The sequence below is a fragment of the Egretta garzetta genome, unplaced genomic scaffold (assembly GCF_000687185.1).
Source record: "Egretta garzetta isolate BGI_Z169 unplaced genomic scaffold, ASM68718v1 scaffold676, whole genome shotgun sequence".
NCBI classification, from domain to species: domain Eukaryota; kingdom Metazoa; phylum Chordata; class Aves; order Pelecaniformes; family Ardeidae; genus Egretta; species Egretta garzetta.
In genome coordinates this window covers 514,039-536,269 of record NW_009260059.1, presented here as the reverse complement: position 1 = coordinate 536,269, position 22,231 = coordinate 514,039, and the positions used below count along the sequence as shown (strand labels likewise).

General features: G+C 41.6%; 1 protein-coding gene across 1 annotated transcript in view; it reads left to right on the top strand.

Moving 5' to 3' along the window:
- The window catches only part of LOC104128301 (ribosomal protein S6 kinase alpha-2), a 175,079-nt gene that overhangs the window by 102,713 nt on the left and 50,135 nt on the right, over window positions 1–22,231 (top strand). The window contains exons 6-10 of the mRNA XM_009641061.2: window positions 2,507–2,613; window positions 9,926–9,963; window positions 10,703–10,845; window positions 18,831–18,901; window positions 19,763–19,851. Coding sequence (XP_009639356.1) covers window positions 2,507–2,613; window positions 9,926–9,963; window positions 10,703–10,845; window positions 18,831–18,901; window positions 19,763–19,851 — 448 coding nt within the window. The remainder of the gene's footprint in view (window positions 1–2,506; window positions 2,614–9,925; window positions 9,964–10,702; window positions 10,846–18,830; window positions 18,902–19,762; window positions 19,852–22,231) is intronic.

Here is a 22,231-nt window from a genome sequence, read left to right as displayed (position 1 = left end):
CCCGCCCAGGGATGGCTGCTTCCACCACCTCCCTGGGCTCCCACCCCTTCCCTCTCCTCCACAGCTCCTGCCCTGGGGAGGTGCTGCTGCTGAAGAAAAAGGCAGCCAGGGAATGGTCCAAACTTGAGGCTCACTAATGCCCATGGAGAGGGGCAGCAGCAGGGCTTTCTAAAGGTGGCTTAGCACTTGCCTGCGTCTCCAAATGCCCCTTCAAGCCAGCTGGCTGCAGTGCTTGAAGCAGCGCATCCTCCTGCGTTGGGCCTGAGGCAGGCAGGATGGGAGGCCCCGGCGAGGCAGCCCCGCCACCCCTGCCGGCTCATCTGTGCCCCGCGTTCTCTGTCACCAACATGATGTCCCCAGCTCCTGCTCTTTTTCCAGGCTGTGGAGACAGGGGTGCCAGCAACCACCTAACCCACAATCTTTAAAGATAAACTAGGGACCTTTCAAATGCCACCTTGAGAGGAAGCCGTGTTCGCTCTTCTGGATTTGGGGAGTTACTGATGGACTAAAAAAGTTCTGCTTTCTGGTTCAGTGATGTGCTGCAGGCTGCTGTGTGTGCCACAGCTCGGGGAGCCCAAGTATTTGCTTTCAAGCCTTATTTGCTAATGCGGGAAGACGTTAGCAACAGGTTAATTACACTGCCAAGTAACGATACTCATATAAGTCCATAGTACAGGGCAGCAGTTATTTTTAATATGAGGAGAAAGATTAAAAAAAAATGAATATATCCTTCTGCTGTTCATTGTGAAATCAGGCTTTGCTGGCGACACAGCATGCTGTCTTAGCAAGGGTCTCTCCAGTTTCATGGGAGAGGAGAGAAAAAGTGATTCTTGCCTACAGAGGGCAGTTATATGTTCTGCACAGTTAGGAAACTTGAAAGTGAAAGAGAACGGCTCAGATTTTGTACTCCTTTTAAAACTTTACATTTTCCCCAAAGCTTTTCCAATGCAATCTGTTGATTTCTCTGCTTTATCCTCTCAAGAACGAGTCCTCTTGACAGTCCTTTTATACATACTTCTTTTTTCCAGTGTTTGCAGTTCATCTTGTCTACTTATATTTTGCAGCTGTTCAATAGAGGCAGGGTATCTCAAGGGAAGACCTTATGGGGAAAGCTGTACTGCTTGCAATTTGTTAATTACGGACTTGGTCCAACAGTCCTGATTTCAGTGGACTTTCAGTCAGATCCTGTGTGCTACGGCATGTGTGCATGCAAAGCTTGTCTCCCTCTTGCTCTGTCTTTCTGACACAGCTGACTTTAGCTGGGTGTATCTGCATAGATTAGATTTTCTCTGATTCTATTGATTTCATCTCTTGCCTACATTATTTATTTTAAACCTTATAAATAATTTAAATATTTTTTAATAATTAATGCCATTTTTGTGTTCAGACCAATTAAATTTTTAGTCAGAGTTTTTGCTTGTGTATCCTTTTTCTTTCTAGCCTTTGCAGTGATATTCTTAATTAAATTATGTGACATTTGTTCTCTGAATCCTCTATTTTTGCTCTCAACCTTCTGCAGCTTCTCAGAGCACTCCAGGATTGTGGCTGCCCCTTTCCAAGAGAAGAGATTTAATTTTAAAAATAAGCTCGGCAACTTCTACTGTAGATATTTACATATGACATGTAAATTTTTATTGAGCTGACTCATTCTACTTCTGTCCCACATAGTATTCAATATTGTGTATGCAATATCTCAGCCTCTCTTTCTGCATTATTACTGCTCTACATATTGAAATTTAATTGAAGAGAAGTTAATATCATCTGAGATATAATGAAAGTTGAACCAAAGGGGGTTTCTTGCCATCTTAGCTCAATTTTTCTGAGCTTAATGTTTTTTCACTTGCAGGAGTTTCTTCCTACCTCAGACAGAGTTTTCAGTGTGAGTAGTAGCCGTATCGCCTGTAGAAAGGAAACAACTGCCCACAGTTTAGGCCTCACCAGGCCCCGGAGGGTTCCTTGAACCCTCAATGCACGGGGCTTTAAATCCATCTCTGAGTCTCTTCATGCTGTGTATTCTGCCCATGTTTGGGAACTAAATGTGGTTTGGTTTCTAAAATAAGAAGCATTTCACTTCCCCAAAGAGGTTACCCCATTTTATTTTGTGGGAATTTGGTAACCAAATGCCAAGATTTTCCCAAATTAAGAGATATGAAAGCAGTAGGGGCTGCACTGAAGACATTAAATTTTGCCGTTCATTTCCAAAGGCTAAGAAGTTAGAACCTTATTCATATGATTGCAACATGATGTCATCTAAACAGATCAAACAGACAAATGAAAGCAGCATGTTTTAAGGAACAGAAGTAGTTGGGAGATCAAGTTTTGTTTTATGAGGAGAATCTGGTAAGAATTGTTAATGCGAGCTCAGACAAATTATGGAAAATTGAACCTGATATGATGGTCCTTCCAGCCTTCCTGAGTTAGGCAATTCCTTTCCCATGTCTGTTTAACGCAAGCCAGCCCACCACTGTCCAGTAAATAGATGTATTCTTCTCTTCCTTCTCACTAGGTGATGTTTACAGAAGAGGATGTCAAGTTCTACTTAGCTGAGCTGGCCTTGGCATTAGACCACCTCCACGGTCTTGGAATTATTTACAGGGATCTAAAACCAGAAAAGTAAGTTAATGAGAAAGAGAAAACCGAAACATAAATATGTGAGCTTTCACGTTGTTTCTGCTCCTTGTCATGCTAGCAAGTCAAAAGGTGCCAGAGCCTCTGCCTTCTTCCTTGTATGCAAGACTCCATATAGGAGACCCTCCCCATCAGGAGCAGGGTCTTCCTATTATATCATTTCAGCATGAGACCAAATACTTTGACTCTGTTCCAGTATGTTGTGGCCTCCCTGTGCCTGACCTTCAGTTTAGTGAATGATCTGAGCGCGGGATTCAGATCTCTCTGCCTTTGACTTCAGCAGCACTGAAGCTGGCCTTCCCCTTGGTCTGGTATAAGCTGCTCAGAGCAACTCCACTTCCAGCTCCTGTGAAATATGTCATGGCACCGTCCAGTTTTATTGTAGCCATTGTTTAAAGTACATGAGCATCTCTGAAAATGAGTGTGCGTATTAGCTCACGAGAGACACAATTATCAGGATTTTAAAACCACTTTTATTAATGATCAAAAATATGTTCCCAAGAATTACTCCTGCCTATATTTGCAGCTGTTTTCCTAATGTGGTGCCATGGAGGTTTTTCCTTTTTTTTCTTTGCAGTACATCAATAGACTAAATTACACCCTCAGTGCTATCACTGGGAGTGATGTGATATTGTTTTTATTCCATGCCACTTGCCTCATGCTTTGCCTGCATCTTCTGTGCTGGCACCAATAAAACAGGCTGCAACAGGTCAAAGCTACCAGCCTTTTTAGTGTAATCGTCACCATCATTTAAAAAAGATGGACTGCTGAGAGCAGTCTGTGTGGCTGCTGTTTACAGTCCCAAAGTGTAACAGCAGAGCAGCCTTTTCCTTCTGTGACATGAAGTTCAAAAATATGCAGCTCTTTCTTTAAAATGGAGCGCTATTGCTTTCACACTCATGGACAAAAAATAAGAGACCAAGAGTAATGGAAGGTGAATTTTGTAGGTGAGAAGTTGAAGGGGAGGAGACTATTTATCTACAACACAGTACTATGTGATTTAAACTTTAAATTCAGTTTTATGTTTTGGTTACAACAGTAGTAGTAGTAGTAGTAGTAGTAGTAGTAGTATATGAATTCATACAGATGTATGTAACCAGAGCTCTCAGCCCTTTAGGCTAGAGACCCTTTCGCAGGTAACCAAAATTTCCAATCTCACCCATTTATGCAACCAAAACTGAAAAGCAGAGATTTTGGCAAATGCAGGAAGCCGTCCTCCAAATTAAACCACTGGAGGGATAAAAGTTCCAGTTTGTTACACAATATGGAATGCAGGTAGGCAGCAGTCACGCCACAGCTGCCGCTGCCACGTGCGGTTGCATTGTCTGCCAGCAGCTCTTCGGTCTCAATTTCATCCCAAATTGTTGTTTTATTCATTCAGCGTCAACAAACATGTACATAATAGAATAATTCCAATTACAGGTTTTCAGTTTTAAACTTTGTTTCTAGTGAGTGTTAGTATGACGCTACTTTTCTTTCTGGTGTTAGATGAAGCTGTTTTTCAAGCTAACATATAATACACGAAGCTGCTATTAGAAGGTATCCAAATATGAGCTTGTATATTCAAATATAAGTTCATGGTGCTGTTACATCTATAGGCACATGCCATCATTTTTTGCTTTAGGAGAAGTTAGAAACCGAAAGGAAAATTAAGTGCATGTCAAAACTATTCACTGTACTTGAGATACTGAGAGCCTGATTTTTCAGAGTTCTCAGCACTATGTGTCACTTTGCATTTCAAAGCACATCTCTCACTGACTTCAGTCGCAAGTGAGAGCACTTGAAATTTCCGCAGACCAAACCGCAATGTCTCAAATAGGGGATCAGTGAACTGAGAAATCAAAGCTCACCTGAGAAAGGAAGGTGTCACTAATTTGCCATTGTCACATAGAAATATGTCCAAAAGGCAAAGATGGAACCCAGTTGTCTGTGTATTTTTGTCTGAGCTGAGACCAGCCACCCATCCCCTTCACTGTACCACTCTGCTAAAATCCCTGAGTATATTTTCTGTTCTGCCAACTGAGGCAAGAGCTCTATGAAAGAAAACAAAAAGTATCGCCATGTAATTAAAGACCTTTATACAGTGAGATCACTGTCTAAAGTTGAGGTGGCAGCCCTCATTCTGGTGTTTCCTAACTTTTGAATGTATGGTTTATCATCTTTGATGTATAGTCAGATAGATACCAGTGGTACAGTTGAATCTGGATACAACTGTCGCAGTATAAAATTACTTTACATGAATATAATTATTGTTGTACAGGAAAGGGAATGGCCCACACTGATATAACTGAAGTTCATACCTGGGGATAAATCAAGGTGTCTGTCTGATTGAAAACCATGTCCTTTAAAAATAACTTTGTAGGTGCAAAGCCTACGTGTAGCCATGCCTAGGACAGCAGAGCATGACAGCCTGTGATTTCACTGGAACTTTAGGTTTAGAGTAAAAAAACAGGTACAGCAGAAAAAAAAATTCCTTCTGAAGGGAAAAAAGTTCTATATTTTTAAGTTATATCTGGGAAAGGATAGCTCTCTAAATGAGACAGTAAAATTTAGGACCATCCCAGGATGTTCTCATTCTCCCCTTCCTTCTGAGAAGGCTCAAATATATCAAGGTCATTACAGATGTGTTGCTAACCTGTTCTTAAAATAGCTGGTGGAGATGCCATGGTCTCCATAGGAGGCCTCTTGGAAGTACTCTACCAGTTGTACCTCTAGAAAGTTGCTCCTGATAGCTAATTTGAAATTTCTTTGGGGCAGTTGCAGTCCATTGCTCCTTGGCCTGTCCTCTTAGATTCCCCAGCCAGCTCATTCTGCTCTCAGCATCAGCCCCAGGGGATTGCAAGCACATCCACGTCCTTGGACCTCTCTTCTGTACCCTAAACACCCCAGATACCATACTCTTCTTCACCAGTCAGTCTTTCTGGGTGCTGTCATTCTCATCCCTCCCTTTGGTTTCTGTTGATCCATGTCTCCTTTGAAATGCAATGTGTGGAATTACAGCTACGTCTTCAGCAGAAGCATTACCAGTCTGATAGGAGCAGAAGGTTTACTCTGCCAGGTTTGCAGAACTGGAGATAAATGGATTAGTTTGTAACTTCCCAACTCTCTCTCTCTCCCCCTTTGTTAAAAGATCGGCACTGCATTTGACCTTCTTTCATTGTTCAGTGCTTTTGCTGCCCTCCAGAAGCTTGCAAAAGTAACTGCTAATAGGTTTGAAATTGCTTCAGTCAGCTCTGTAAGAATCCTAAAAGGAAGTTCATTGGAATTGTTTATGTCAAAGAAGACTAGTTAGAAAATAGCACTGTTCAGTCCACTTGAAAGAACTCTCAGTACGTTAAAATTTAAGGTTCAGCATTTTTTTTAAGATTCCCTGAGCAAAAATCTGTATTAACTATTCAAAGCTATGAATTAATTTTAAGTGCAAGCAGGATATATACTGTGGGAGTTGTTATAAAGTTAGTTGTACTTACTTAAAAAAGGCAAGCAATTGAGTTTTCTGGTTAAAGTCTTGTTCAGAACAAGCAGGTGCTTCTTCCCTTAAATTGTTGCAGCCAAATTCTTTTCCTTGAGTTGTGTTGGTGGTTTCAGTGGCATCCCTTGTGGAACAAGGTACTGTTCATTCACACTGAAATCAGTGGAGTTACTTACATGGCAAGGCATGTTTCTGTTTAAGAACTGCAGGATCGAGCTATTAAATATGGCTATCCTGAACTAGAAAAATGGGAACTTACTATCAAGTAGTATATGATGCATATGTTATGCTGTGGTTTAAGGGTTTTGACTTGCAAGTAACTCTACCTTCCAAAATGCACAGATTGTTGTATTTATTTTTGCCTTTTCTATCTCAGGTACCCAGGTGCACCTTGATACAATTCTGCTGTAGGGGCTTTGATTAACAAGGAGTGGTTTATGTTGTAATGCCCTCCGTGCAAGGGGCAGCTCATACAGATGCTCATATAACAACTCCTGAATTATTGAACTATATTAAAAAACCCCAAACCACCGCTGCCTAATGCAGTGTGTTGTAAACTGTGGCAATTCATTCATGAACGTAGCTGCCCTACGTAGAGAGGGAACATCTGAGAATCAGATTCACTTTGGGTGGAAAATCACCATCATCTTCCATCGAAGGAGGCAGTCAGTGAAGCTACAGCAGAGATGAGTTTGGCGTAAGACTGTTCAGCATGGTGAGATAGTATGGGGTCATGCAAACACTGAAATGTCACAGAGGGTGGACAGTTTGTGAGAATCTTCAGCTCTTTGGGAGGTATTTGAGTACTTTGCTCTTATCTGGTACTTTCATAACAACGTCTGCAATCAAATTAAACACTCCTTATGAAGTTTCAGGTTTTCTTTCCAACCTGAAATTTTGGCTACAATTTCTGAAAAACATAAAGTGTGGGTTGAATTTTCTGCACAACTGAGCTGGCTTGGAAAGAAAATTAAATCATCAAAAAAAAATCCCCAGAGTTTCAGCTTTAATAGATTTGGCAGAACTTCATGACGATTTGGGTATATTTGGGTTCAAAGTGAAGCCTAAAAGACAGAACTTGAAACTAAAAATAGAGAGAATTTCTATGGCCTTGGTTTAAGAGTCACTATAAAATAATGTCAACACCTAAGAACACAGGCTTTTTATCCCTGTGCTAAAATTGCAGCAAAAAAACTACTAAGGAGTTTGCAGTCCTGGCTCTACGATCAGCTGCTCCTGTAACTCGGAGTGTGTCACTCCCCTGCTGCTGGTTTAGCTTCCCAGCCTCTAATGTGGAGATTTTCAGCCTTTATTTTCTCAAGGCATACTTTTAATCTGAGATAAATGAAAGCAGTTTGAATGTTTGTAGGATGATCCTGAGGCTAAAATGTTTTCATTGTTTTGAAATAAAGGACGGGACGACAATGATAGTATCCTGTGAACACTGTCGAACCTTAAACCAAACAAATGTGGAAAAATCTCGTAGTGGGAGGTTATCACTCACTGGGATTACAGCTGAGTTTAGCATTTTGAAGTAGTCTACTTGTTATGTTTTTTATAATTTCAAAACATTGGTTTAGAGGAAAGATTTTTTTTCTCAAGCCTGAATCACATTAACAGCTTCTGGTTCTTTTTTCCCTTCTGCAAAATAATACTAGCTTATTTCAGATTAGCTGATCCTGCAAACCATAGCTAAAGTAACTATGATGGTCATGATCGAATTTCCGCTACGGACAGTGTGGGATAAAAAGGAACTGTAAAACGATAAAGATAAAAAGACAAGGCAGAAAGTATGATCAGATAGTGAGTTTGCTTCTCCAGTCAAAGGACAACTATTTGTCTGCTGTTGTAATTCGGATATTTAGGAGCAGGGACGTTGTTCTTTGCTGCTTAATGTCACTGTAAGCTAAGTCAGTGCAACAGTTACCTTTTTTCTCACTGTTAGCATGTTATTTTCTTTTTACATCAAATGTGATTTTCAGTTCCTGACCGTAGCGTTACATGGGTTGGCAGGTGGCGAATGTGGAAGCACCCAGCTCTCCAAAGGGTGCTGCCAGGCGCCACAGGGGAAGCTGCTGGCAGCCAAGGGTCCGTGTAGGGGTGATTGGAGAGCACAAGGCAGAGGAGGGAATTGCAGACAAAGTTTTAGGGGTTATAGAATACACATCCATAGGAAACCAGGATCCATTTGTTTTGCTGCTCACATTCAGTGTGAGGAAGTCTGTTCTATGCTTTTGGCTCGCTTAGCCTAAGACAGTATTGTCAGTCCGATAGCTGCGTTGGTATTGCCTCCATCCCTTGCATGAGGGTAAGGTATGGACCCTCTAATGAGGGCAAAAGTATGAAAAACATGTATTGTATACATAGAAAAGCAGCACAGATTTTCAGTAAGAAATCCATAAAATATAAAATCAATGTTTCTGGGGAAGATTCAAAGATAACCTTTGAATTTCATGGTTATTCACAGGGGTTTGATGGGTGTGGGGAAAAATTTTGGGTGATTTCTGTGAGCTGTATTCCCCCTTGCCATTTGTGCCCTTGCCAGGTCTGTGGAGTTCATACATTCACACTCACTTCCACACTGGCAGGTGTTTTATTCCGTTCTCTTCTGAAGCACAAGCCTCTCATTTAGGGATTGCAGTCACAAAAATACATTTAAACATGCCTGTTACAGGCTAGTACTTAAAAACTGTGCCTCTTCAAGAAATCTGGGGAGAAGAATAGAGGTAAAGATGCTTTTATTGAGAAGAAAAAGCTTTAATTATTGAACACATTGTAGTGACTCAGCAGCTGGCCTTTGTTTGATGAACTACACAGTCACAGTCTGTTCTAAACACAGGAATGACAGAAAATCATCTCGTTTCAGTTATGTTTCAGTACAGAGACAACCTTGCACAAAAATACAGCCCAATGTGTTTGTTTTACTTCCGTCTTATTTTCTTCCTGAATAATTGGATTAAAGTGACTCTCTAAGAGGAGATGAATACAAAAAGAGTTGTAGACCTTGCTCACCCATTTTGAAAAAAGAACTATACTAAATCAAGCTAGAACTGAAGAAACACCGCCCTCATTACTGCATCGGTACTTATAGGCAGAAAAGCTACCAAAAATCATTATTTTTCTGTTTCAGTGTTCCTTCTTGTTTCCATAAAAACTCTTGCAATGCTTTTTGTGAACTACAGTTAGTTTTTTCAAGGCAACGTTGGAGTGCCTTTGTGAGAATAAAATATGTTGGCAGGTGGCAAACGTGAGAACACTTGAACTTGGCTTCCAGGCTGAATTTTCATTTATGCTTCCGGACAGAATAAATTAGCAGGGGCTGAGATCCATGCAGTTAGACTGTGACTAGTCATTATGCTCTACGATCGCTTTTATTACTTCAGCATGAGCGTATCTACCTTTGGAGTTAATTTTAGGTCCGTTGAGTCCAAGCCCTGATTATTTGTGGGCTTGCCTTTATTGTTGTGAGAAGAGCAGAAAACCTGTAGCTCCTTCTCCTGCTGGAAGCAGATACTCTGCAGTTGTTGGCTGCGAACACCCTGTTCTTTCTGAGCTCGGTTAGCATGCCCACCCTGAGCATGCTATGGAGCCAGGAGGAGGCTCCCCGTGGAACTGCCACAGGCCATGTGTGCTTCAGACATGAGGTTAGACCAGCCTTTGAGGAACATTTTTCTTTCTGGAGGCATATAATCCACTGGGAGTTTGTTTACACGTGTATTTGGGTCTCACATATCTCCTTAACGATATTAAACATGTTTTATTCATGTTTGTTGACTGCACTCTCCGCCTGCCTAATGAATGAATGTTTGCTTTTTTGCTTTACAGCATTCTTCTTGATGAAGAGGGCCACATTAAGATAACAGGTATGTGAGGAATGGAAAACTTAATGTCTACAAGCTGGGGTTTTTTTCTGCAGTGCATTCCATGCATCTTGATTTTTGTGTGGAAAGAGTTTGCTTGCAAAACCACAAAAGCCAGAAGAGTTTAAGCATTGGGGTTCTCTTCTCTGGTAATTAGTCAAGCACCCGTGCTGCACAGCAGATGGAGAACATAGTGTTTTCTTGGTAAAATTGTACTCCTGACTGATGTGAAGCGTGCAGGCTTGACTGCCTACCACCATGGATGGAAGGGTGCTTCTAGTATGACTGCTTACTCCAGTTGAAATTCTCTGAATTATGTGCAGAGGACACCTGGAAAGACATCCCTTTGCCACCCTGGAAGTGCTGTCTGGCCATCCTTTTCACTGTTGTCCATCTGGGATTATAATTTATAATGCTTTGGTTATCTGAGTAAGAAACCTTTCCAGCATTGTCTTCAGCAAACCTGAACTATGTATTTCCCTCTGTTTAAACTCTCTCTTCTGCTTTGGGCCGGAATCTCATTTTGGACAGAGAAAATGATACGCCTACGTTCAGGACATATTAACAAATGCCAAGCAGGCATTCCTCACAGGCAGGGCTTCAGCACACACGTGCCTGTGACCTCTCTGCACACAGACAGAAGGGTGCTTCATCGGCTGGTGGGTGCGTTTGGTTTGAGAAGTTTAAGTGACCAAAAATATAAATAAGATCTGACAAGTCCCTTTTGTTTCAATTTATTTAGATTTCGGTCTGAGTAAAGAAGCCATCGACCATGACAAGAGAGCGTATTCGTTCTGTGGAACAATAGAGTATATGGCCCCAGAGGTGGTCAACCGCCGGGGACACACACAGAGTGCTGACTGGTGGTCTTTCGGCGTACTCATGGTAATGGAAAAGTTGTGTTTGTTTGTTGGAGGGTGGTTGCCTGTAGAAGTGATCAGACCCCCTTGGATAAAAAGTACCACTTTCAGCAATTAAGGGTTGATAGGAAAGTAGCTGTGTAATGGTTGCTTGATCATTTTCATTGCAGCAGTGACAGGGAACCGGCTGCTCCTGGCAGTATATGAGGTAGCATTTGGCCCAGATTCTCCCTCTTCATTCTCACAGTCCTTTGCTGTCTCAGTTGGTTACCGTGAGCTATGAATATTTCCATTCCACAGAAACAGGGCAGGGCAAGCTCAGAAGAGCTCCAGCATTTCAGAAGAAACATCTGCCCAGCTACTAATGTGGTTCCTGTTAGGAAACAATTCCCCAGGCAGCAATTTTTAGAGGCTAGGGATATCCTCTTAGAGAAACTCAGAAATTTACTCTTTCTTTCTGCAAAATATAGATTAAAAAGAACATACTTTAGAGGGCACTCTGAATGTTTCACAGGACCTGAATGGTTCTTTTACCATTCATCTATCTGCTTCACATCAACATTGCTGGCTCTTGTTCCATTAGTGACAATCAGGTAGTTTTGGGACTACCTGGCAGTGGATTTCTAGTCAGTCTTATTAGCTGGTGGGAGACTGTCACTCAAGAACCTCTTTTTTCTCCTGTTGGGAAAAGAAAACACAGACAGGCACCATGTCACCCTCCTTTCTTCTTCTGTACCATTTTGCTCTGTCTTGATTACAGCTAGTTTGGGACGTTTGCGTTGTCCTGAGTGCATGCTGAAGCTGGTTTTAAACTGGCATATGTGAAACAGTTTTAAAATTACTTCCCTTCATAGGGAGGAAATCACCATAAACAGACACAAATCTATTAATTGGCACAGAGGAATAGTTAGGAATTCATCTTTTTCATACTTGTATTTGCATTGGATTAACTATCAAAGGGGATATTCTAATTGTATCTGCTCATCAGTGATAATTTGTGACCGAGGAATATCTGGCACTGAGGGGAAGAAGGCCCATTCCTCAACACCATACAAAGCTAACAATTTTTCCTGACTGTTGCTTAACTTTTAAGAGTCCTGCAAGCTATTCTGGAGGTAGTTTAAATGGAATCAATATTTGAAACTGTGCTAATTCATTTTTTATATGTGGAAATCAATGGAAAGTTAGCTAAAGCACAACATGTATTTATCAAAAATCAGTCGTGCTAAATTAACCTGGTATTTTACTTGATGAGATAGCCAGCTTTTTCTAAACAAAGTAAATGAAGTGGATCTCATGTGCCTGCATTATAATAAAGTATTTGATACAGTGTTGCAGGTGAAATTAATTAATTGAAGGAGAAATTCATTAATTGAAGATGCTTATTAGTCCAATAATGGTCCAAAGACATCTATGAATGCATCACAGGGAAAAACACCAGAGAGAGAAATGAGCTATTTAAGCTACAGAGTGATGTTTCCCCAAGAGCAGATAGGAGTAACATAATTGTAAAATATTTGTAGCCTGGAAAGTAGAAGAAAGCTCCCCACTGCTTAAGAAGTGAGGCCCTGGAAAACAGCTTTTCCAAGAAGAGCTCTGCGAGAGGTATCTAGTAGCTACAGTGGAGCTGCTTGGCTTATGAGAAAGGCGCAGTAACATCCTTCTGAGGGCTGCAGTATTTGACACTGGGATGCAGCGTCAGGGAAGTTTTTCAGAGAGGTACTGAACCCTCCACACACCAGCCATCTAAAATTAGGTGTTCAGGTGCTAACCTGCTCCCTCCTGCGCCCATCCAGCCTCTTCAGTCTGTGGTGCCATTGCTGCTGAGGATGATGAAGGAGAAGTTGTTCTGTGATGCTCTATTTTTGAAAAGCTGTATGAATGCTGTAGGTTTTTTGAAGCAGTTATTCCTAGCGTCGTTTTATCAGGCGCAGTGCTGTCCCTTGAGCATTTACTACTCCCGCAGGGATATGTTCAGGTAATGAAGGTGATGCTGCTGTCTCCTGAAGCGTGCAGGCTGCAGGTCTGCCCAAGGGCTCGGTGCACGGCCGTGAACCAGCAGCGCAGCCCAGCGCAGCTCTGCAGCTGTGGCTCACGTCGCACCTCACCGTGGTTATCACGGCTCCCCTGCAGAACCAGGGCAGAAGCATAACGAATGTAGCAACCTGCTCTTCTAATACAGCTCCATTTCCTCTGGTACGGACACTATTTTAGGTAGCTATATATTAGACTACAGCCCACAATCCCTAGAGTGTGTTTAAGTGTTGTTTACCCTGAGTAGAAAACTGGTGTCACCAAAGGAAGTAAGGATAGGAAGCAATGTGAATATGAGTGAAAATTTGGTGTGGGGAGGGCCTACATCACTGATCTAGCTGGTTGACAGCAGTTAATCTAAGTAAATAATGTAATTTATTACCTGAATTTAAAAGGAGTGGAACATCTTTATCTTCTGTAGCCACAAATCCATTTGTGGATGCTCAGCACTTCTGAACCACATACGTTTATACAGGAAAATCAATAGGTTATGTCTCATATAATAAATATACCCTGACCCTTGAAATGTTTTTATTACATGTTTAGCTTTGGAGGATAGCTATGCCTTCTCACTGTCTGTCTCCAGTTAAAAAGAGATGATGGCGCATTTCGTGCGTAGATTGTTTTTCTTCCACCTGCTAATGAACTTGGCTCCTTCCCACCTGTTTTTTGCTAGGCTTTCTTTTTTTTTTTCTCCCCTCCACCTCTCTTTTCCTCCCCTCCCCTGGGGATTCAATGCATTACAATTAGAAAAGATAAGAATCCACATAAAAGGACATGAGTTAAAGAGAGTAAAGTCTTTTTAACTGTAAGCTAATGCTTTAAGCCTTTGAATGCTACCAGACATCTTAGAAAAAAATAGCTTTAATCAGTTCAATCTTTTTTCCTTTCTAATAATTAACTGATTGGGGAAGAAAAAGGGTATTTCCAGGCACTAAAAGTGCAGGAAAATTTTCAGGTTCTGTCTTTTGCTCTGCTCATCTCTCCTTGTTTTCCTCAGTCTGTCACTTGTATGCTCTGCTAGGGAAGCTGATTTTCTGCCAGTCTGAAAAACTGAAGAGAGTGAAATGGTATCCAAATGATTTATTAGCATTTCTCTCTTAGAGTAATTTGCAGTATGATGTGAAATAGACAAAGACAATATACCAGTGGGTGGCAGAGCCACAGACTGAAAGGAACTGAATGTGATAGTGTGATTTTCATTCCTAACATTTCGATCGATAGAAGGAACCTATGAGGCAGATAGTGATACAGGGGCCTGTAACCTAGCCAGAAGAGCAACCGAACACTCGCTTGTCTGTTTTATTCTGTGAAGAAGGAGTAATGCCGTGGTATGAAGAGTCGGGTTGTGCTAGCAGCTCCTTGCCAACCTGCACTGACCAGGGCACAAGCTGGAATCAAACTGAATGATCCTTGAAGGCAATGGTAAATGTGGCATGCTGTGATTATTAATATCAAAGCAGACTTATCTGAAAAAGACTAAGTTCTGATCTTGTCTTACTAACTAATTGTTGTTATTAATTATTACTCAGTCGGAGTTTTACTCTCAACAACAGTAGAACTTCATTTACCACCAGCTAAGTCTGACACAGGCCACAAAACCAAAACCTCTGCCTGCTCTGTTCGTTTGCCACTCAGTTTGTTTGAATTGTTTTATGGAAGCTTAGTATGTGTCAACAGGTGTACCTTATAGAAATCTTGAAATTCACCCTTGCCAAGCTTTCCGCAGGACAGTACCTGCCTCTCCCTTAGTATGTGATAACGACTCCTGGGACGCAATTAAAAGTTTGTGCTGGTGAATTTATTTGGTTTATCATGACCGGGCAGATTTTGTCTTCTGCCTTCCTACATCTTACTCATTGCATTGGAGATTTTGGATAGGACGTGTTCTACAAAAGCTTTGCGTCAAGAGATCTGCATTAGCAAGCCATAGACTTAAATTGTTAAAAAGTCGTGTATATGACTAACACCTTTTCAGCTGCACTGTAAGAGCCTTGATGCCCACACTGCCATCTCTGGGGCCCAGATAAACTCATCGGCGCGATATAACATGCACAAGACTCTTGGAAGGCCTCTCAACACAGTGGTTTTGTAGTTCATCGTACCAGCTGATTTACAAGGCCACAGACCTCATGGAAGTTGTATCTGTTTCAGTCCAGGAAAAAAAACAACACTGTACACCTTTGAGAGTCATGTGAGCAGAGAGGGGACTATAAATAGAGAAAGAAGGAGTGTGATGACTCAGTAGGCAGTCCCGAATAAAAAGAAATGTGTCTATATTTGTCAGCAATGTAGTGAATGTGTAAGCAGTGAAGTCTTCACAAGAAAAGAAAATATCTTTTTGGTATCCAGACAAAGTAGTCAGTGCTGTAGTAATTTTGTAGTAACTGTACAGTGCCACTGGAAAAAATCAATATGAGACATCAAAGCAATACGATCTTCTTTTCCAAAATGCCATTGTAACACTTGTTTTATTCCCACTGCAAGGAATGGTCTTCACGAACAGTATTTTGAATGTTTATGCTAGCTGCTATGTGAAGGTATTCAAACCCTTTGCAAACACTAACTCATGATGCTTCACACCTGGCTAATAATGAAAAATATTTAATGCATTTTACAAATAGTAAAACTGAGCGGCTGACCGGCTTCCAACTACCTGGAAAATGACTGGAAGTGTTGAGAGAGGAACCTGGCTGTCCTGACAAGAGTGTCTCTCTCTGCTTTCCCAAACTGAGCAGTTTCTTTGTATCCCTGAATTTTATCCTAGGTTCGCAATACTTTAGCAGACTTGGGCTGAAGTAATTTGCACAACCTGCTCTCCTCCCATCTGCTAGGGAGATTCATCTGGCAGTTACCCTAGGCTGTGGATTTTTTCTCGTTCATTATCTTCCTCAATGACCTACCAGGATTGCTTCTTGAATCCATTCCCTCAGGACATGTGTCCCTCTTTCCCCAGGTCTTCCCACATGTGTATCTTCTGGGGTCTTCAGTCCTGGTATTTTGCCAACTGAAATTGGCAATTGCCCTGAAAATTAGAGAGAGGAAGCACTGCAGAGTATGTCAAGACTTAAGCAGGGGCTGGATTAGGTGACTCCTGAGGCCCCTTCCCATCAAGCTTTAGTTCTGTTCATTATCTTAAGAGGCAGCTGAACTGGAACAGGGAATATTTGCCTTTCTTACAGAATATTGGTACAGAAAGGACGTCAAGATTGAAGGGAGGCAAAGCCTTCTGAAGTACTGGATAACAGAAGGTGGCCCTCCAGAATACCCAAGAAGCAAATCATTGGAAGGCAAGGAGCAAACATGATTTATACAAATGGGGAAGTGGTGAGAGTGAAAACTGAATCTCCTGGGAAAACCAATAGGGTCTGCTTTAATAGCCAAAAATACTAGAGGGTTTCTTCACGCCTGGGCTCAGCTCCTTGTCAACCTGCTGTGACCCATACAACTCTGTATGTATGCGGAAGGATGTTAGCAGCAAGTGCTCACTTCTGTTTGCCTGTTTAGGTTTAGCAATATTCTTGGTTTGAAAAAATAAGCAGGAGAATAAGTTGTTGTACAGTAAAGCAGTAGCTTTAACTGATGAGATGAACTATTCTGGGGTTTTTTTTCAGTCTTGTTATTTCATTTTTAACCTTTAACAGATGTAATCAGGACTGCAGTTGAGAAACCAGTGTTTTCTGCCAGCTGCTGCTCAGTTGAGTTCATTGAAGTAAAAAGCTCTGGTACATTTAACTCATTGTAGCTGCCTTTAACTTTAAATATTGATGTTAAGTGCATTTCTTCTGAATCTGAATTAATCTCAGCATTAGACCTGCGTAATGGGAGGCATGTGGTAACAAAGTGCTAGCCATTAGTGCAGAGCAGTAAATATTCCCTGCAGCCTCCTGGACAGCCATTTCCCCTGCTCCCTCCTGCAACTTAAATTTCTTTTTTCCTTCCTTCCTCCCTCCCCTTTTGGACACTGGGCCTGAATTTCTTGATTTCAGATGTCTTGGCCCCTTGTACCCACGGTGCATTTGTAGATCTTTCTGTGACACCGTGGTGGGTGGGAGCTACAGTTGTCTTCTCACGTAGTCACTGACCAGGCAGTTGCTTATATCTGTATCATCTGCATCAGCAGTGTCAAGCCCATTTCTGCCAAAATAAATGAGCTGTAGCAGTCATTGTTAGTGCTGTTAAATTAGATTTATTAAAACAACAAAGTAACATAAGCAAGTGTAAGTGAACATTAGGTACTTACCGTGAACGTAAACTCTTTAGAAATCATGAGGGTTTGGCACAGTATGTGCCACTTCTGCTGCTGCCCTGGGAAGCAATGTTCTCCCCCCTTCATCCCCAATATAGCCAAACACTTTTATCAGGTCTAAGGCTCTAATAGGTCAGAATTACTTTGAAAGTGGTGCCTGAGCTCCAGTGCCATTTAGGCAGTTTTAAAAATTCTCCTCCATCGTGTTTCTCTCTAGAAGATGAGCTGCTTTCCTCCAGCTCTACCAGGCAGCTCTTCTCCTGACTCTCCTAGACCAAGCAGGAGTTAACACGTTTGTGTTTTCCAAAACTTGTTTATATTTGTCAGCCATACACACTTTTTAAAAGTGTTTTTTCCTTGTTTCTACTATGTGTTTTATTGCCTTGAGGTTACTAATGCAAATTAGTCCTTCATTTAATTATAGTCAATTAGTTATCTGGCTTCTAAACCCCTCCTCTGCTGCCCTCCCCAAACTAGCATAACAGTTTCACAGTTACAGTTTTCTTATGTTTTCTTACATTTTTCTTATGGTATGGCTATATTTAATCTGGAAGAGTCAGGCTGTGGGGGAGTCTAACACAGGTTTTGGTAATGAAAGGATCCTTTTTTGCACAAATTTGCTTCCTAAGAGCAGTAAAGCTACTTTTGTGATAAGGTACAAAAGCTACATAAGGGTTGCAGAGTCTGTCCTGCCTTAACAGGTATTTAACTATAGCAAAGAATATTAATTAGTAGGTATTTATTATAGTAGAAGACATCTAAAGAGCTGAGCCACAGACATAAGCAAGTAACAGTTCTGACTGGACGTTGTCCTCCTTTGTGCGCTGGCTGAATTATGTTCTTGGTGTCTTTGTGTTGCATAACCTTCATCATCCCTTAGTCTGAGGAACCAGCTGCCACTTACACCCCTGTGAAACACTGTGGCAAGAGCTGCATGAAAGACCTGGTATTGAATCCATACTTGGCCTTTTTGCTTGTTTTTTTTTTTTTTTTTACAAATGTGAAATTCCTGTCAAATTTACTGAAAGCACTGATCTGTTTCAAAGGAACCATAACTGATTGATGGTTTCATGTGTGAGTTAGGCAAATAATTGATGATTGCTGAGTTTTGCTTTGAGATTTGCGTTCAATTAAATGTGAGACTTGCAAAATTCATCATTTCATACAGCTGGGGGAACCAAAGTGGGAGAGAAAAAAGCACACTCAAATGCCTTGAGAATGTGGAGTTTGTGCATGTTTTTTCCTGCAAAGTATAGCATTGGCGTCACTATGTGGTGCAAATGTACAATCAAAAAGGTGGTTCAACTCAAGCTAAAAAGATGAGGAGTGGCCTGTTGAACCCGTTTTCCTTGCACCACATCCATGCCAAACACCTAAGAACACCCATACCCATGCAGACTAAGGGTCTCTCAAGCCAACTATCTTATCTCCAGCATTGGCCATAAAATGAGTGCTGGAGGAAACAACATATATGATGTTTCTTCCCAAACATACCAAAACTTGACCCCAAGTATCAGTGTAAACAGTTTGTAACAAGACTCTTGAACGAAACGTCATGTTCTGCATAATCCACACTGTGTCCTTTTTGTCTGAAGTACAGCTTGTTGGACCATTTCTTTTCCTCAAGTTTTCAGTTGTGTTGGAAATAGAAGGTGGTTATGGTGTCTATAGGCTCTGCAGACCATCTCAACGCTCATTTGATTTACCATTTTGTTTTTATTCCACAGTTTGAGATGCTGACGGGATCGTTACCCTTCCAGGGAAAAGACAGAAAGGAGACAATGGCACTCATTCTCAAGTGAGTATCGAAACTGCTGTTGTTCCTCTGACTATGAGTTAACTGTACCCTACAGGCAGCCTGTAGGTCCTGAGTATATGAAGTGTAGAGAATACTAATGTGCATAATGCGTTTTTCAAAGCCATGTAAGGCATGACTTTGGTAAGGCATGCACAGCCGATGCCTGCATGTGGCTCTAAAATTGCCTTCAGAATAAATAGTAGGAAGTGAATTACTGAGAGGGCCTTACAAAAGAAATGTATCTTACTTTCTGTAATAAAGAATGCCATTATCCACACAAAAGTGGGAACAGTCAAATTTCTGCAGGATGGCTTATGTTTTATTGTTGCCAAGTTTCAAATCTTTGCCTTTGCAAATTTGCTGTTCATTTAATATTCAATTCAATACTTGCAGACACAAGTATTTTAAGCTTATCTTTGCTCAGTATTACATTTTTTCTCTGTGGCAGTGAATTGCCAAGGGAAAAGTTTTACTCTCTTTAATCAACATGTGGCTTAGTGTAATTATTTTCATGAAGTTTTGTTTGTTTGTTTAAATTCTTCTTCATTCCCAGATTTATTCCAGCAAGCTAAAAAAGTGAAAAAACTTCTGTAGGAAAATGACCTATTTAGGTTGCAAAAGGTGTTATGAGATTCTTTAGATCTACTCTACCTCTGGTGAAGCCAGTGGTAAAAACTTCTTTAACCTCAACAGAACAAGGCCAGGTCCTCGCTCTGTATTGCATTATGCTCAGGTCGCCTTTGGTCACCAAATTCACGTGTCTGCCCATCCTGACTACTACAATTCCACTTTTTAAACCACAGTGGGATGGAGAAAATTTCTGAGAAATCTATTTTCTTTTCAAGTGTTGTGTTCTTTCAGAGCCAAGCTGGGAATGCCACAGTTCTTGAGCATAGAAGCCCAGAGCCTGCTGCGAGCCCTCTTCAAAAGGAACCCCTCCAACAGATTAGGTACGCGTGTGCATTTGATTGCATTTGATTGGGGCATTTGTTATGCGTGCTCTGCCTTGCCAGGTAGCGATGGTTTCTCTCGGTGCATCTTCTCTGATAGTTATCCTCTTCATTATATGGCATTTCGCATTCCCTCCCAGAGCGTAGTGAACCTTGAGCGTTACTAGAGAAATTTGCAACAAGCACAGGCAAACCGCTGGAATCTAAAACATTGTATTAGCTTGTATTTTATTTTTTCGGTGAAGAGGGAGAGTAAACCCTCAGCATTTATGAAGGGTTTAAGGTAGCTGCTGCATATGATAATATAGCGAAGTGAGAAACATGTATCTTTTTAATTCTGTATAATTTAGCTGCAAATCTGAGGTGGGGAACAAAAGGGAATAGAATTTGTCTCTCCTATTCTCGAATGCGTTTCAATGCTGTCTCGTTCTGTTTGCTGGGAACATTTTCGCAGTAGGCTTTCTTCTTTATTACCCTAAATATATTATCTCCTTTCCTACTAATGTGGTTTCACCCTTTGTTTATAATCCTATCTAAATTATGATAAACTAGAAGGATGTATTGGATCATGTATCTTATGCCATCTGTACCTTTGTTTGGAAGTTTTATTAAGAAATTAATTGTATTTGGCGAAACCATGGACAATGCTTGGTGCGTGATTTTCATTGCAAATTTGGTCTTACGTTTTTACATGGAAAATTAAGAGTAGTCATATCAAGTGAATGATATAAAGGTATTAGCACAGTATTGTTTTTCATTTAAAAATCATATCTAGTTCTGTGAAAAATTTTGGAGGTATCTTATTTCCCCACAGCTCTCATAATTCTGCATTTCGGGTGAACAATGGAAGAATTTGCTTCTAAAGGAAAGGGACAAACCTCTCCTTCATACCTCTGTGGGTTTTTTGTGATCTTAGGAGCAGGAATTTAATCCTTCAGTTCTGTAAACTGTATCACAAGAAGAGACCTGATGGGTCATAGTTAAATAAGTGGCTGACTGTCGTTGCCATCCATAGGAGTTTTGGCAGCTAATAAATGACTTGTCTTTTAGAGAATGGCATAGACTAGTTAAATATTGAGACTTGTGAAACGCAATTTGCTGTTTTCTCTTGTAACTGTTTATGCTTGTAAGATTATTTCAGATTGAAGACATGAAATTAGAAGCAAAAAGCTGAGTTACTAAATGGCTTGTTCTGAGACGTTGAAAGAGCAAGAGGTGCAAGAGGGGTTCCTCTCTTTCCTCCTTGCAGTACCCACTCCCACTTTCTGAAATGCTGGAGGTGGTGCTGCAGCAGGTCTGCTGCATGGTGCTTTTGGTCCTCTGCGTGGCAGTCGCAGCATTAGCAGCCAGACAGGCGGCAGAGCACAAAAAGTTTGGCAGCCCACTTCCATCACCATCTGCCTGAGCGATGGCTTCTGCGGTTTCCAATGGGCACGTGTGAGTGTGCACGCACACGTGTGGAAGATGGACTCTCTGCTCTCTTCCTTTGAGCTTCTGCTTCACTGTTTCATGTTCTGGTAGCTCTGTCCCTTGCTTCGGGTGGGGCAGCATGTGCGCTACTCCAGCCCTCTGTTTTATACTGAGCACCATCAGACTGTTGGGTTTTAGGTGAATGGATGCTTTCTGCCTGGCTGCAGCAACTCAGCTGGAGTCCCCACCTCATGCAGAGGGCAGACATGGTGGCTCAGCTGCTTCCTAAGAGCGCCGGGCTCCTGCAGACAAGGAGAGTATGGAGCAGGCTGCCTGTCACTGCGACCGCCGGGGAGAGCAGGAGCCCAGAGCCCTTGCTGCACACAGGGACGGGGGACAACCTGACCTCCCACCGGGCTGGGCATGAATGGGGAGCCAGCCCCTCAGCACGCTGCTGTGGCCCCTCTCCTCCCGGCAGGACACCCGCCCAGCCCGCAGAGGGAATGCCCTCCCATAGGTTTTACCTCTTGGCCTAAACAGTAGCGCTCATAGTCTGATATGCTGTAAAGATGATAGTGCAAAACCACATTTTCTCAGCAGGTTTCAATTGCTCTCAAGCAATTTTCTTGACATTACAGAAAATTAGAGTCTTGGGATCTCTAAGTTTAATCTACATTCAGAAAAATAAGATGCTGCAGCAAATACAAACTTTTCCCCACTCCACCCCTCTTTTCCCTTCTGCTGTTTCCTCCCTGTTCCCTTCTCTTGGTTTCATTCGGATCTGCTTGTTTGTGGCTTCCCACAAGCTGCTATCCATCCAAAATGGGACTCCATTGAAGTCAGTGGGAGTTTCTGGATACCGATCCTTAAATAAAAAGCTGCTCGCTAAATAAGTACAGTTGTTTAGCTCTAGCCATGAGAGTTCTAGTCCCCATATCATCTCACTTTTAATAATAGGGAATTGCTAAAG